This window comes from Semicossyphus pulcher, unplaced genomic scaffold, assembly GCF_022749685.1.
Source record: "Semicossyphus pulcher isolate SPU_LCO1_2020_fin unplaced genomic scaffold, fSemPul1.0.p SCAF_26, whole genome shotgun sequence".
Classification (NCBI taxonomy): Eukaryota; Metazoa; Chordata; class Actinopteri; order Labriformes; family Labridae; genus Semicossyphus; species Semicossyphus pulcher.
The window spans coordinates 4177808-4193817 of NW_027211700.1; the positions used below are offsets into that span (position 1 = coordinate 4177808).

The window sequence follows — 16010 nt, forward strand, 5'->3', positions numbered from 1 at the left end:
TGGTTCCTAAGAAGTCGATGCACATATGACCTGTATGGTCGTGTTTTGGTCGCAGCTGCCTCTCATATCATCAAAACAAGCAGCTGAAAGATGCTGAAACGCTCTGTGGAACTGAGCAGATCTGCTGATCAATTTCACATTACACATATTGTCATCTGAGCCATTGTTTTATATATGGATAACATGGATTAGTGCAGCTTTAATAAAAAGATAAACATGATATAACAAAAGTATTGGAGCAGTAGAGCTCTACTTCTGAGGCAGGAAAAGTGAAAACATGAGAGATATTAAAATGTTTTCTTTCTCTCTGAATCTAAAAATGTGAATCTACACAATAAACAAAGTGTCCTCAACTTTCCTGCGACGTCTGAACAACGGTCACAGGAACATCCTCACAGTTCCTCCGCGGGGATCATTATCGCTTCATTTCATTTGAAAAATGAGAAATTAATTTGGCAGCTGCAGAGGTGGAAGAACTCTTTCTTTCCCTGCTTCGCTCCGGGCATCATTTCATCCACTTTGACAAAGAGCTGTTTGCTATTCCACTTCTGCCCTTCAAGCCCAAAATACACACAGATAGGCACACACACCTGAACGACACTGTGTGTCTCACAGTCTAGAAAACACTGAACGTCCTTGTAGATATCACGTCTTCTCATCACCATCTGCTCTAAGCTGAACACCTGCAGCAGACCTGACTCACAAGCACACGTATGGTGAAACGGAGGCAGAAACTGTTTTCTTCCTTGTTGTCAAATCAATTTGTTTTTATGGAGCAGTGAATTGGCAAACAGAGACATTCTGATTCATTATTATTTCAAAACAAACAAAGCAGAAAAATGATGCCAATGTAGAACTTCCAAAAACCTGCAGCTCCTCGAGTGGCCACTAGAGGCTGCCTCCAAAAGTGAGTCAATCCCCATTAAGTCCCGTTAAAACACCGAAATTTACGGCACAATTAAACATAATGTTCACACCCTGGTAGAAAATCTGTATAGCTAATTTTTCTATCAAGGACAACTTTGTACATCTCACCTGTTTAAATGATAACAAGGCTTCAGGTTATGAAACATTAGGGGCGTGGCCTCTTTGAGTGACAGGTGGGAGCTGCTAGCTTTCTGCTAGATGTCACATCACCTGAATTTGGCCTCCTGTGCGGTTATTGTGCTGACAGTCCGTCCAGAAAAATCTGTGCTCCAGGTTTTTTGGATTACAGATGGTTTGTTAGCATTTACGAGCAGATATATGTGTCTGCGATCGCCATAACTAGCTTGTTAGCACATACAGTGTTTGTCATGCATGTTATTTGTGGCGGGCAGTGCATAGGAATCAGGATTGTTGTTGGCTTTTCCCCACAGAGAAGACAGCTTTCGTAGAGATGGCATCTCCTCCTTCTCCCTCATTAAAAATTCCTGAATCTGCAGAGTCCCCGCCCACTATGCACCACGTTTCACTTTTCGGAAACAGCCGAAAACAAAACACGTCTCTGCCATCTTTTAGTGGCAACTTGTTGAAACTTAGCTAGCTTGAAATGTAGTAATTAGTAGTAGTAACGTTAATGTTAGTAGTCAGTAGTAAGTTTGCAGAAATTACGATGACGGTTACAGCTGGCTCGCTCATTGCAGAAGTGGTTGCCGTAGGTTACACATAATGATATGCATAGCGTCACCCCGTCCATTAACGGGATTGGCTCCTTAGGTTTGTGACGTCTCAAACCTGCCAATCTGAAAACGTGTTGTTCAGCCTGTCCTTGGTACACTGCAGTTTAAAAGCAGACAGGCCCAGACGTGGAGATGACTGCTGATGTTGTCCCTGATACGTCTTGTAGCACATGAAGAACACCACATGGACAGGATATAGATAATGGATGGATGGTTCTCACTGTTTACCTGCCGTTTGTTCACCTGAGATACCCACAAAACAAATGAGTCTATGGTAAACACTGGTTAACTAGCTTATTCACCTACATCCACGGACACAGACCGTTTAGCTGTGATAACTTGCTCCTCTCCATCCCCACCTTCTCGTCCGAATATGGTCACTTCCTGCTCCAGAAAACCAACATGGCGGCGGGCAAAATGCTGAACTCAAGCCTTTAAAAGTCCGTTGATAAATCAGTGGGTGGCGTCACGTTGGCTACGTCCATCATCATTATTTCACAGCGAACACATGAAGTTTCACATGACTGTAATTTCCGCGCCAGTCATCGTGAAGAGTTGTGTACTTGAGGGAAAGTCGTGTACGTGCTTCATACATATTATTTTCCACTTCATTGCACTGTAGGAACATTGTAGTGCTCTACAAACAGCACAAAGTGAAAGTAATGTTACACACAGGTAGAAAATAAGGAGCAATTATGGACACAGCCAATCAACGCAACATGAGGCGTTCAATTCCCCAGCGTGTGTGTGTGTGTGTGTGTGTGCGCGTCATATCAGAACTTGACGTTGACAGAAGGTGTGTTTGTTCATTCTTTGCTCCAGTGGTCCTTAAACCCGTTAATTACATCCTCTTGTCTTCCTCCTGTCGGCTGTTCTCCAACACTTCACTGCTCCGTCGTTCTCTGTGATGGTGTCGTGTCCAACACGACGTCTCTCCTCCGTCTCCAGCTCCCTCTGTGTTCAACGTGCAGCCTCTGACTGACAGCGCAAAATACCATGTACCTGTTATATTTACATACCTGTTGGAGTCTTTTCTAACTGGTCCTTCTGATGATTGATTGACAGGTGACTGGTCCGTTGGAGAATTGTATTATTTTACCACTTTAGGTTCATATCCTGATGAATGTCGAGGGTATTCAGGATTATAAATATCTAACCGACTCTGCGAGGAATGTTATTAAATCATTCCTCACGAGATGCCATCAGGGGCGTGTCCTGACTGTTTTGACTGTGGCCCAACTGGGGGTCAGACTTCAGCAGGGGTTTCATGGCGTGGGTGTGCTCACACACACACACACACACACATATCCAAATAGCTTCCATAAAATATCTAAAAACACATTTATCCATCAGGTTTAAAGTTTCCTCTTCACCCTCTCAGTCTGAGCTGATAGTTTGTGTCTCTGTTTGTCCGACAGGAGGGCGACTCTCTCGGGGCGATGGAGAAGGTTTGTCGTCAGCTGACTTATCATCTGAGCCCGCACTCTCAGTGGAGGAGACAAGGCCTGCTGAAGAGGAAACCCCAGGCCTGGTGAGTGTCTCTGCGTGTGTGTGTGTGCGCGTGTGTGTGATCATGGTACAGTATGTGCTTCTGTTGTTGTTAACATCTCAGTGTGTCATCATCTGCTGCCCCTTTGGATGCCATGGAAAAATCTACGACATCTTTTTATTTTTCTCTCTCACAGTCGGAGATGAAATCCGTCTGTGCCTCCTTCAGTGCCTCTCTTTGTCTTTTTCCTTTTCTGCTGTCAAATGATCCCAATTTTTATCCCTAAATTAGATGTTTTTTGTGTTGTTTTGTGCCGGTTTCAGTGTGACGTCTAATCAAACAGCTAAACGTTGCCGCATTTGAAGTCGTGGCTGTGATTTTTATTCACAGCAGCACTTCCTCTCTGCACCTTTGTTATGTAGAAAGCTCTGCAGCCAGGGGGAAATGGAGATTTGCATGGATTTGATTTGTATTATTAAGGCAGTGTTACACAACATGCAAATTCCATCATGAAAAGCAACTTTAAACAACTAATCCATACGTGTCTCCGCCTCTCTGAAGCAGGAGACTTATCTTCAGGCCTCTGAAAGCTGCTACGACGTATTTAATGGATGCAAAGCGCTGCATCAACATGCGGTCTCACTGACGCTGGATTTTAAAGCATTTCCATACAATAATCACATTTTCTGCAGTAAAGCGCGACGCACATAGATCACCCCTGTAAAGCGATAGTGAATCATGTAAGAAAAACAATTTACTTAATGTTTTTCTTTGGCAGACAGAATGTCGGGTAATATTTAATCTACTTGATATATAGGGCTGCACGGTGGTGCAGTGGTTAGGGCTGTCGCCTCGCAGCTAGATGCTTCCTAATTCGAACCCCGGTTTGGACGAAGTCGGCCTTTCTGTGTGGAGTTTGCATGTTCTCCCTGTGCATGCATGGGTTCTCTCCGACTTCCTCCCACAGTCCAAAGACATGCGCGTTAGGTTCACTGGTGACTCTAAAATTACCTGTAGGTGTGAATGTGAGCGTGAAAGGTTGTCTGTCTTTATGTGTCAGCCCTGTGATTGACTGGTGATCAGTCCAGGTGTAACCCCGCCTCTCGCCCAATGACAGCTGGGATAGGCTCCAGTCCACCGCGACCTTGCCTCATGAGTCCGTGTTGATTTGGCTGAAAGATTACAAGTTTGAAAATGAACAAATCTGCTCATAGACTGTATATAAGGAGTTGGCGTAGCGATCATGACATCACCCATTATTTTTTGGACTGCACCACTGAGGCCTCGAGTTCAGCAGTATGGCCGTCACCAGGGTCCTTTATTGGACTTGTCCAAATATGGTCACTTCTTAGCAGATGCTATGTTATCAAATGTACACTGACAAAGCTAATTCATTAAATGGCTCATTGAAAAGTTAATGTCAGTGTGGTGTTAGACCAAAAAAGCTAAAAGAGCTTGTTGAACAAAGTAAAATAGTGTACGTCACTAAACAAGCCAGGTATGGTGAGTGCAGACACCTCTACTCATGACTAGTGCTAACATATAAACACCTGATATCTACTCACCTAAAGACCTGTAGCACAGACTACTTGGTTGCTCTTTTCGTGCCTTAAACTGCACAGCAAGACAGATTATTTGACTGCCATTTGCATGAAAAAATCCCCCAAAAGTCACCAAAACCAAAAAACGGGCAGAGAGGTTAAATTAAATTACTGAATTAGCTGTGTTGCAGACTGCAAGCAGTAATTATGCATAATTTTAACCCTTAAAATGATCAACATTCCCATTTTTAATAAATACTCTACCCATGTACAGTTGTTTTGCATTAGACTATCAACATGTTTAACTCTGCTGTAAAGTTTGCTGTTTTAATATGGTGCCTAATGGGGATTGACTCGCTTTTGGAGCCAGCCTCAAGTGGCCACTCAAGGAACTGCAGTTTTTGGCCCTTCCAGGTTGGATTAATTTTGCAGCATTGACTGTATAAATAATGATCTCCACTATGATGTCTCCCATTGGTTTCTCAACTGTGTAAATGAAGCCGAAATATGGACGGCGCCATGTTGGTTTAATGTAGCCTGAAGTGATTTGGATGACAGGGTGGTGCTGCAGAAAAGCGAGTGGTTGAAACTCCTGCCTCCTATTTACTGACCGATGATTAAATAAATGTTTGATAAACAGGCTAACAAGTCTGCTAACGAGAGCACAGTATACCTGCTACTTAGTGCTTAAAATATATCAATACAATAACACTAGCATTTAACTCACCGAAAAGCTGGAGCTCAGACTTCTTGCACAGCCATAAAGTTCCATAAATCCCACAGAGAGATTATTTGTCCAAAGTTTGAATGAAAAATCCCCAAAAGTCTCCAACAACACAAACAGGTGAAGTTAAGCTCAGTGACTGTGTCTGTGTTGACGTCTAGCAGACAGCCAGCAGGATCCACCTGTCAATCAAGTGATCCGGCCCCCATAATTTAAGGCTTAAAATAATTAAAACGGGTGTGTTATAAAAAATATTCACCCCCCGTACAGTTATCTTGAACAATAAAATTAGCTATTTATAACAAAACCGTTTTTTGTACCAGACTGTAAACATGTTTATTTCTGCTTTAAAAACTGGCATTTTCCCATCTGCTGTAATGTTATTTCTTGTTTTCTGGAGCCTCAAGTGGCCACTCGAGGAACTGCAGTTTTTGCATTTTCGCATTGGCTTCAACACCGGAAGTTGCTGCTTGTTTTGCAGTCCTGTGCCCACAATTTGCTGCAACCTCATATTAGCGCACGCCCATCCTTCTGTCACTCAACCAATGACCTGTTGCTAACTGAAAGAAGTAAAGTTACTAAAAACAAATAACCTCGCTCCGAGGGGTGAGATCATTTGCACTTAAAATTTAGTTTTGAAGTTTTTAAATTAAAAAGTAGATTATTGTCACGTTATGTCTTTGTAGGAATCTTAATTTTCAACTTCTATTAACTTTATTGTTTATCAGACTGTTTTAGTGACATGTTCTCACTCAGAATGAAGAAAATCGATCATTTAATGAGGAATAAAATGATAAAAAGTTACAATTCAAACACATTTTCATCCACAATCACCACAAAAGTTTACTCTGAAAGTATGAAATGACTTTATTTATTGCTTCCGCTGTAAACCTCCTGTGTGAGGCAGCGCAGCGCAGTGCTCGATGCGTCCTGGTGGGACCAGATGGCAGACAAATGACATTGTAGCAGGAGTCCCGGCGCTGTGTGAGTGACGATCAGTGGGAAATGAAAATCTCTCCTCCTCAGTTGTTAGCGTGTGTTTCAGGTGTCACCTCCTCTGAGAAACAGTTTGCAGACACACTGTGGAGGAACAATAACAATCCAACGATGTGATCCCTGCCGAGTGCGTTTGGGCCGCAGAAGTGAGAGGTTCGCTGTTAAAGCCGTGTCTCACCTGTAATGGGATTAAATGAAGACAGGAGATGGAAATTAAATGAGTTCAGTCATTTTCTTAAGTAATTCTGGTGGACGAGATTTAATCAACTGTGCGTGTCGCAGTCAGCACTTCAGGCTGTCATGAGCTGAGTCAGAGGAGAGACGGGCCCCATTAACTCTGAGACTCGGGGCAAAGGACGAGATTGAATCATCATTTTGCAGGGAACACGCACACACATGGTAACACACGCTAACACACACACACATCTCCTTGCCCTTCCTGGAGTCAACATAAAGGATGAAAATCAGTTATTTTGGTCCCTTTCATATTTTTTAACTGTTTGGTTTTCTAAATATTATCCAGAGTGACCTCTCTGTACTTTATAGTGGATCTTTGAGTGTTTTCTCCTATAAGAGCTTCTTGTCCTTCTAAGTTTTAAGCAGCAAAAGTGTGAAATTTCAATGTGAAAATAGAGGAAGTCATAAAGTTTTGCTTCACTCATAGCTAAAACAAATATAGGCCTAAATGAGAACCACCTCTACAACAGAATCACTCATCAAACGGGCTGTTTTAATGTCAGCTACAGGTACATGTTAGTGTTCTCCTTGAAACTGTTCTCAATCACTGTTTGCACTCGTTTCAATGACAATAAATGCAGTGTAATTTGTTACGGTCGTAACTTGATTTTCCTCACGCAACACTTGCAGAGAGCGGAAAAGCAGCCGCTTAGCTCCGCCTACCCTCTCTGGCAGACCAACCACTGCTGGCTGATGGAAAACTCGTCACTAACTGGACGCCGCTTGGGATTTTTTTACACGAAAGTCTCACCAGATGGCCAGTCTGTAATACTGCAAATGCAAAGGCTTTCATCAGCGGGCCATCGGCTCAATCACCATTGTGTTATCTCGTTCAGCGATAGATAGAGACTTAACAGACATTTATTTAAATGAAAATCTTCGAGATTATATCTTTAACCAAAAAGGTTTTTTTGGGGGCTTAACTAAAAAAAAACCAGAACATTTTGTATCAAACACGCTGATGGGAGCCGGGATGTCATTACAGCAGATTACGTTCCGCCTGCTTTTGCTTGTCAGCACCCGATCCGTCCCGGCTGCCCTATCCGTTCTGCACATGCGCATACTTATTACTGCCCGATTTGTACCTCTCGTGTGAACGTTTGATGGCAGCAATTCTTTTTTTTTATAACTTTATTAACAACACAATATTAGACAAATACACTACACTGCAATACAAGTAACAGTACGTGGCCGTTATTAGCCAACATAAAAGCACAGATAGTTGCACAACTGCTTGTTTTATTAACATAGATTGTTAAAAGAACTCTGTATCATACATACTAATTAGCTAATTTGATAAAACTAGCTAATTTGACAGCCAACCCAATGACACAACTCTCTAATCTAATGTTACATGCCAATTCGACCGCCAGCACACGAACACAACTCTCGCGAGTCGAGTGATGCATGCGTTCAATTCTGCACACGCGCTGACTTTTGCACACGCGCAGAACGGATCGGGCAGCTGGGACAGATGGGGTACTGAGTTTGCTCTCCCCACAAACTGTTTCCTGCATACACCGCAGCCTGCTGATACGTGATTGGTCACTACACTACTCGGACTACAAACATACTACAAACAGAAACCAGAACACATCTCGTACCAAAGTCTGGTCCTCCGTGATCCTGCAAATAGAGCCTGGCTCTGCATGAGACGCAACATGGTGAAGCATCAGTATTAGACGACCTGGGTGCATGCTGTACTTAAGATTTGAATTACAATATAAGAAAATGGATTACATTTTCCTGCTTGCAACAATAACAAACAATGATGACACAGGCAGCCCTCACAGAGAAAAGAAGGTGTGAAACTGTTTCCTGTGCCGCTTTAAATAGTCACAGAGCTGAGGTGTAAAAGGCAGACAGGTTAAAGAGAGGTCTGTAATTAAGCCTGAAACAGATATATGCACACAGGAATACATTGCCCGTTAAAAAGGTCTTATTACTGAGACTCTATTCTTTATAATCTGAGTTAAAAGCTGCCTCATATTACAGGTAACCTCCAAACACACGACTGTCGCCTTCAGGGAAGGTTTCAAGTATGATCCTGATGGTGATGGAAAAAAGCTGTCTCCATCTGTGTGTGTGTGTGTGTGTGTGTGTGCGTGTGTGTGTGTGTGTGTGTGCTATACATTTTACACGTGTCACATTAAAGTGTTTCCATTTATCGACTGTAACAACGTTTGAATTTTTCTCCTTGACCTATTTTTTTAGTGTATGTGTGTTGTGTGTTTAGTTTGTGTGTGGCTGTTAGTCAGCGTCCGTGTGTGCGTGTGTGCGTGTGTGTGTGAGTGTGTGTGTGTGTGTGTGTGTGTGTGTGTGTGTGATCTCCAGCTCTGTGGTCCCGCTGGTTAACAGCAGTAACTCTGGGGTTGGTCTGCTGCTTTTAGCTTGGTGCATCACAGGCGTCCACATTTAAAGGGACAGTTCACATTTAATACATTAACTGAGCGATGACAGAAACTACGACAGACATAAGGAAACATTATTAATATGTTATTAGTGTGGATGTAACTCCTTTAATCTGTGTATTTCGACAATGATAAGTTAGAAAGCGTGGCTTGTTTACATAAGATAATTTTTATTATTCATTGCAATAAATTCAGACTTTGCTCTAATTGCAGTAATGACTAAATTGTGAGTAATTGCACGGCCCTATTAGAGACTAATTTAGATGTCTCTCATTAAAAGGTGCTGATGAGTCTGTTGCAGTCAGCTCGAGGTGTTTTGGTGTCGGAGAGGACGAGTCGTTTTTCCTCTCGTCTTTAATCTTTATTGGGCTGCACGGTGGTGCAGTGGTTAGCGCTGTCGCCTCACAGCTAGAAGGTGCAAATCCTGGTTCAGACATTGGGGGCCTTTCTGGGTGGAGTTTGCATGTTCTCCCCGTGCATGCGTGGGTACTCCGGCTTCCTCCGACAGTCCAAAGACATGAGGTTCATCGGTGACTCTAAAATGCCCGTGTGAGATCGGCTCCAGCCCCCCCCACAACCCTGTACAGGATAGGCAGTATAGATGATGGATGGATGGATCGTCTTTATTGATAGGACAGCTGAAGAGAGACAGGAACTAATGGGAGAAGAGAGTGGGGATGACGTGCAGCAAAGGGCTGAGGACAGGTGTCGAACCTGCAGCCGCTGCATTCTGTACCTGCTGCCTGCTCTACCAACTGAGTTAAACCAGCGCCCTGTTTTTCCTGCTTTCTTCACTCACCACCACATCAGAGCACTTTCTCTCACCGACCAATCAACACGTTCAATCGGCCGAAAAGCTGCAGAAAAGAGCCGACGAGCAGCAGCAGTGACAGACGCAGACGCTAACCTATGGACAGACACTTGGCGGCTTTCGGCCTGCTGTGTCAGCGCCCTCACATGTCAGTCAGACATGTGGCCACACAGCGGCCTGGAGCTCAGACACAGATCTGACCACAAGCTGCTTTTTCTTCTTCTGTGAAATGATACAAAAACGCACAATAGCTGCTGTATCGTAGCTGATTTTTAGATTTTAAGATCTGTTTGACTTTCAGATTTGTCTCCTGTGTGTGTTTGACGTAACACCTTCTCCATCAGGCCTAATTGTAACATTAGTCAGTCTTTTTTAATATATTCTCTCCATTAAATGTGACACAAACATTACAGAGCTGCCAACTTCATGACTCATATGTTTAGTCATATCTGTTTGTGTAAGAATTAGATAAAGAATCATACAAAAGCCTGATGGCCTGGATGGTTTTTAAAGCAGTAAATCGATCTTGTGGCAGAAATATTAACATTTTCTGCAAACAAACATTTCAGTGTCTTTCTGGAAGAAGATTTTTGCTCTCAAGCTCTCAGCTTCAGGTCTTACATCACTGCCTGTGTGTTGGACAGAGATGGGAGGGCGCGATCAAACCCAGCTGGGCCCGGCAGATCTGACCTGAACTTTTGAGAAGTGAAAATGAGCCACCGTGTCTGTTAGAGAAGGAGCTTTCTGTGTAAAATGTAAATCAACTGGCCGGCAGTTTGTTATTGTCCATTCAACAAGAGCAGTTGTGGTTGTGAATCGTGAAAAAAGTAGGATTTAAGAGGCTTACTGTTGGCTGTCTGGCTGCCGAACAACGGCTCCTTTCAGCCTCTTCAGCGAGTCCGCTCAGAGGTCTGAAATGAGGCACAGCTGAGTGTTACAGCCGAGGTCTGAGACCCTGCTGAGAAAACTGGGAGGATATTTTGTGTCTTTTTTAGCAACATTTGGCAGGACAGTAGCTTTACTTCCCCGTCAGCTGTGTCTGATTGAAGTCGTACTTTGAGGTACGAGGAGTGAGTCCGGAGCAGATGGATGGTCTTAATTTAAACATACGTCACAGTCACAGACTTCCTCATTCAGATTTCATCGACAAATTTGTCATCTCACTGGTCACGTTTGCTCCACATCAGACTTTGTTGTAGCGACATCGTCGTGTTTCCAAGTGTCAAATCTACAAAAAGAGGTCCCAAGTTTTCATGATTAAGATTTAGTTTAAGTTTTATTTCAGCAGAGTTAAAGCTGCATCAATAAAAGTTCCATTTAGACTTTTTAAAAAACTTTTAATGGAAAAAAGGCCGATTTACACGTCCAGCAGACACAGAGCAATAACATTAGAGGAGACATATTTTACCTGTACAATCAATTTTCGTTTTTGAATCACGTTGGTAATGTTTGTTTCATTTTTAAAATTGTATACATATTTCAAGTATTTTTCGGAGCCTCTCCTTCCTCCTGAAACGAACAAGGCGTTCTGCCATTTAAAAGTCAGACCGTAGCCACGATTGGCTGGCTGTATTTGTAGTGTGCGATCCCACGTGGGGCAGCGGCCGCACTGCACTCTCACTCCAAAGTTGTAGAAAACATGGCTGCTCTAGGATCGGTTATTCGGCCTTATATGTCCGAGCCAGAATCGCCAGGAGGTATCGGAATGGTAAAAATCTTGACAACCACTTGACTACAAGCGAGTGTAAGAAGGCAGCCTGAGGCGAATGACGGTGAATGACGATTGGTCGATTTCAGCGAAAGAAAGGTTCTACGTAGAAACCTGCAGCTGTTCTGAACGGCCCGTTTCAGAGGCAACCTTATTAAACATGTCATTCTGGAAAAACATGGAATTAGACAGTTTTCACTTTTTCACACAAAAATTTGAAACCCATGAAAATATGAGAACATCCATAAAAAGATACAGCCCCTTTAAGGGCCTGTGTCCACTAACTGTTACGATTAACTGAAGGCTTGACCCAAGTGCAACACACCAAACACAGAAGCAGATTTAAAGGGGTTTTATTGTCCAAAAACTAAGCAGGAAAAAGAGGTGGATAATCCAGCTGAAGAGGGGGTGGCAGGCGGGCAGGCGGGCAGGCAAAAAACACTAGAGCAAAAAAGAGACAGAAGTGTTAGACTTTCAAAAAAGACTTTTCACAGATTAAGCTAAACTTGAATTCACTATCCAAGTGGCCGACTCTAACTACCACCACAGGCGATCTGGCAAAGAGTGGAAGACAGGCCAGGGTTTTGAAGCTGCAGGCTTGATTGTAGATGGGAAGCAGGTGTGCGGCAAGGAGGTGGAGAGGCTTGACCAGGTAACGAGGAGGCAGGACTGGAGAGTGATGAGCCACGCCTGCCACACAGACAAACACAGACAGGAACAGACAGACACAAGAGGAAACCAATGCAGTGCAGCGTCCTCAGCATCAGCTGTTTTTTATCGCTGCGCTCTCCGTTGAAACTAGTTACTTCTTGAAAGTGACTTTTGGAACACCTTGTGTTTTTTCGAGGGAACAATTTCCAGGTGTAGAGCTGCTGCTAGCACCAGGACACTATTCCTTTACATTGTTTTTATGTTTCTTTGTAACATTTCGTTGAATAAAAGCAAATATTAAGCGATTTAAAACAGACTTGACGTCACTACCGAGGCAAGCGGAAGTGCTACCAACAGTGAAAAAACGCTGTTAGTGGACACAGGGCCTTAAATCTCTTCAGTACCAGTCAGCATCTTTATATTGTCTGTATTTGCCCTCCAATACTTCTGAACCCTTCTGCTCCACAATATTTCAGCCCTTCAGAATGAAATAATTACAGGCTCTTCAGTTCACACTGGAGAGGGTCCAGTATGTCATCGACTGAGCCAAAAAGCCTCAGCAGGCAAGATGCTGACTGACAACCGGCGAGTAAACAACTGCCCGTCTGTCCACCGTCTGGCCTGCGCCTCAGTCGGTCTGTCTGCCTCTCCTTGGTTTTTTTTACAAAGGGATGGTTAAATTTTTATGATGTTGCGAGGGAAATAAAGAGCTCTTGTTGAGGTTTTACTTTACCACGACATTGTTAGCCACACGATCGATAATTTACCTTCTCCTGCTTTCCCCTGGCTCTCTCCGTCTGACTGCCTGCCTGCCTGTCTGCCTCTCCTTCAGTCCGTCTGACCGGCTGGCTGTGTCCGCCGCACCGACAGATTTATTGGCTGCCTCCCACCTGAGCTCTGACAGCCTGCAGAGAGAGAAGCGGAGTGTTGACTCAGGATGTCTGAGCCGCTGTGCTTCGTCTCTCCAGCAGGCTGAGGCAGGTGGGGAGGAAATATATCGACATTTATCGGCCCTGATTTATGTTTGAATGTTCGAGTCTGTGTGGGAGCGAAGGACATGAAGGATTGTGACGCCTGTAAAATAGAGGTTCTCTTTTATAAACTTGATAAAGATATGAAGATTAAACAGAAAGGGAGAGATGAAAGTCATTATTGGAAATGTTGAGTTGCTGGTTTCGTTTTCCAGCCTGTAGGAAGTCATCAATTTACCCGTCTGAACGCTCTCACACTCAATCACTGCTGCAGACCTCTCACAAGCACTTATTTACACTCATACACCCCCAGACAACACAGCGACTGTAGAGGACGTTTGATGTCTTTACTGTTATTGGCTGATGAAAGCACGAGGAGGAAGCTGTACAAACACCTGCTGATGTGAGCAGGTTTGGACGAGCTGTGACGTCAGTAAATAATGGCCTTTAGATCTATAAGGGAGTGCTCTACATGATCCACTTTGTTTTTTATTTATAGAACAACAACTACGTATTGGCTACGTAGTGATACATGCAGCGCTCCTGGAGCACGGTTTTATACTCGAAGTGTAGCTCTGTTTTTGGGGAGAGCTAAGTGTGTGACAGCGGGGTGCTAGAGCGAGTAAGAGAAGTGTCAGGGACCGGAGCAGAGAAAAGAGTGATCAGTAGCTGTAGAAACAACAGAACTAATGTACAGTCCAGGCTGTTTGTGCATAATAGAGCCTACGACTCCTCACGACTCGAGCTGCGTGTCTTGCTTGCTGCTTCCTACAAGCGTATTAAAGTGACAGGAGTTAGCCCCGAAGCTAGCTACAGCTTCGGCCCTGCAGCAGAACAACAATAAGTCTCCCCTGTGCTTTCTGACTAAGGTTAAACTAAAGGTTAACAACGGCAGGCAGCGTGTTATCGCAATACACGGCACACTACTTAAACGTGAAGCATTCTGGGACTCTGGACAGCAGATTACTCATTTGTTCGTGGGTCAGCGTTATCTACTGCGCTTCAATGTTGAATTCGATCACAATGTTTCCTGCTTCAGATTTCTATAACGTGTCCTGAAGTTGCAATTAAACGACGGAGATGTCCTGTCGTTCGCCCCCCTCTCCTCGTGGAGGACAAACTAACAGCGGGACCAGTTTACTCCTCACACAGTGTTCTAACGGCAAAAGAGGGTCCGACATCTCTGTCCACACACAATCATATGTAGTTCTGTTACACAATGTAAACAATACTATTGTTTATCTCTATGTCCCTACTGTAAAAGCATTGATTGTCGCTGTTTATAAAGCTCATTAAAGGTGCACATGTCGTCATCAGTAACGTCCCTCGTGCACGCACGGCTCACGTGCTGTGAGAACTGAATAGCGACAGAAAATATTTAACATTTGTGACTTAATTAAACAGACTGCTGATGAGGACAGTCAACAAAGCAGACAGAGACACAGACAGAGAGAGGGGATGGGGCCAGAAGCTGTGCAGAGGTGCAGGTGTGTTGGAGGACTGAAGCAAAGCAAAGTGAGCAGATTAAAGATTGTGAATTGAAACTAGAAGAAGAGAGTAAGATTACAGTGTGGAAGTAAGAATCCAGACTGAGTAAGACGACATGTGATGTGCTTCTCACAGAAATCATTGATATATGAGATTAGATAATAACAAAGTCTTTAATTTAGATGCAAAAGTGACAGCCAAGGTGGATAGTGTTGGACACGGGAAGAGAGAGTGGAGGATGATGCGGCAAAGGAGTCAAGCCTGGGGCCGCCGCATCCACGACTGTAGCCTCTCTCCTTTGCCCGTCCCTCGACGCCAGCCTCGACGGTCCTGGATGCCTCACAGTTTCCACTTTTAAGACCAATCTCAAGCAATGGCTTTAGATGAATCAGAAATGTTCCTCCTCCATCTTCTGTGTTAATCCCTCTTTGTGTCTAAGATGTCCCAGCTGTCCTGCGAGGCCCTTTTCTTTCTTTGACTGGTATCCACTAAGTGAGTAGATCTGTGTTATTGTACATTAAAGAGACAGCTGGATTCAGACTTATCCTTGTTGAAATTACTTTATTTTTGTCTTCACACTGTTTTCAATATGAGGATATTTGACAAAAACACGTAGCGCCTGTTTATGATTTGAGCAGCTCACACAGTTGTGTCACAGTTAGTTGGGGTGGGAACGCTGACTTCAGTCCTCGGGTTTTAAAGCTATAATGGTGAGATAATGACATGTTATAATTAATCCAAGCAATTCAAAAGCCCTCCTTTCTCTCGGTTTAATCCAAATCTTTGTTCTCGTTCCCATGACTCGTCCTCTGAATCATCCTCTCTGCCCTCTGTCCCGGGGCCCGAATCGTGCTCCTCTGCCCTCCCTCACTGAGCAGGAGTTACTCTGAGGCAATATCTCTGAGCACACAGAGCAGGAGAGGAAAAACAACGAGGCACCACTTTCTAAAAATATACGAGATTGTGACAGGAGCATGGGCGATGCAGTGCCAGCAGGAGACAAAGACAGATTCAGGAGAAAAGGTAGTGAAATGTGTGATTTTTTAAAGTATTTGTGAGTCCAGATGGTGAAGTGGAGCACATGTGTTTTGTCCCACCACATCCTTCACGCTTCGTGTGTCAAAAGCCTCAGAATTAACAAAAAGCTGTGGACAACAGATGCACGAGGTAGCAGCTGTTCAGTGTCTGTCCCAAGGTACCCTGAAGCGTCTATTGAGGGTACCGCTCTTAGTCTGTTTAAAGGGATCTATTAGCGCCTGTCTCAACGTAACCGTAAGTGTCTGTTTCAAAGTACCCTTTGGTGTCCAATTCAGACGCACAAT

General features: G+C 43.8%; 1 protein-coding gene across 1 annotated transcript in view; it reads left to right on the plus strand.

Annotated features, from left to right (window-relative positions):
- lrrc75a (leucine rich repeat containing 75A) overlaps nt 1-16010 on the plus strand; it is a 68255-nt gene that overhangs the window by 36688 nt on the left and 15557 nt on the right. Inside the window, exon 3 of the mRNA XM_069676634.1 lies at nt 3080-3192. Coding sequence (XP_069532735.1) covers nt 3080-3192 — 113 coding nt within the window. The remainder of the gene's footprint in view (nt 1-3079; nt 3193-16010) is intronic.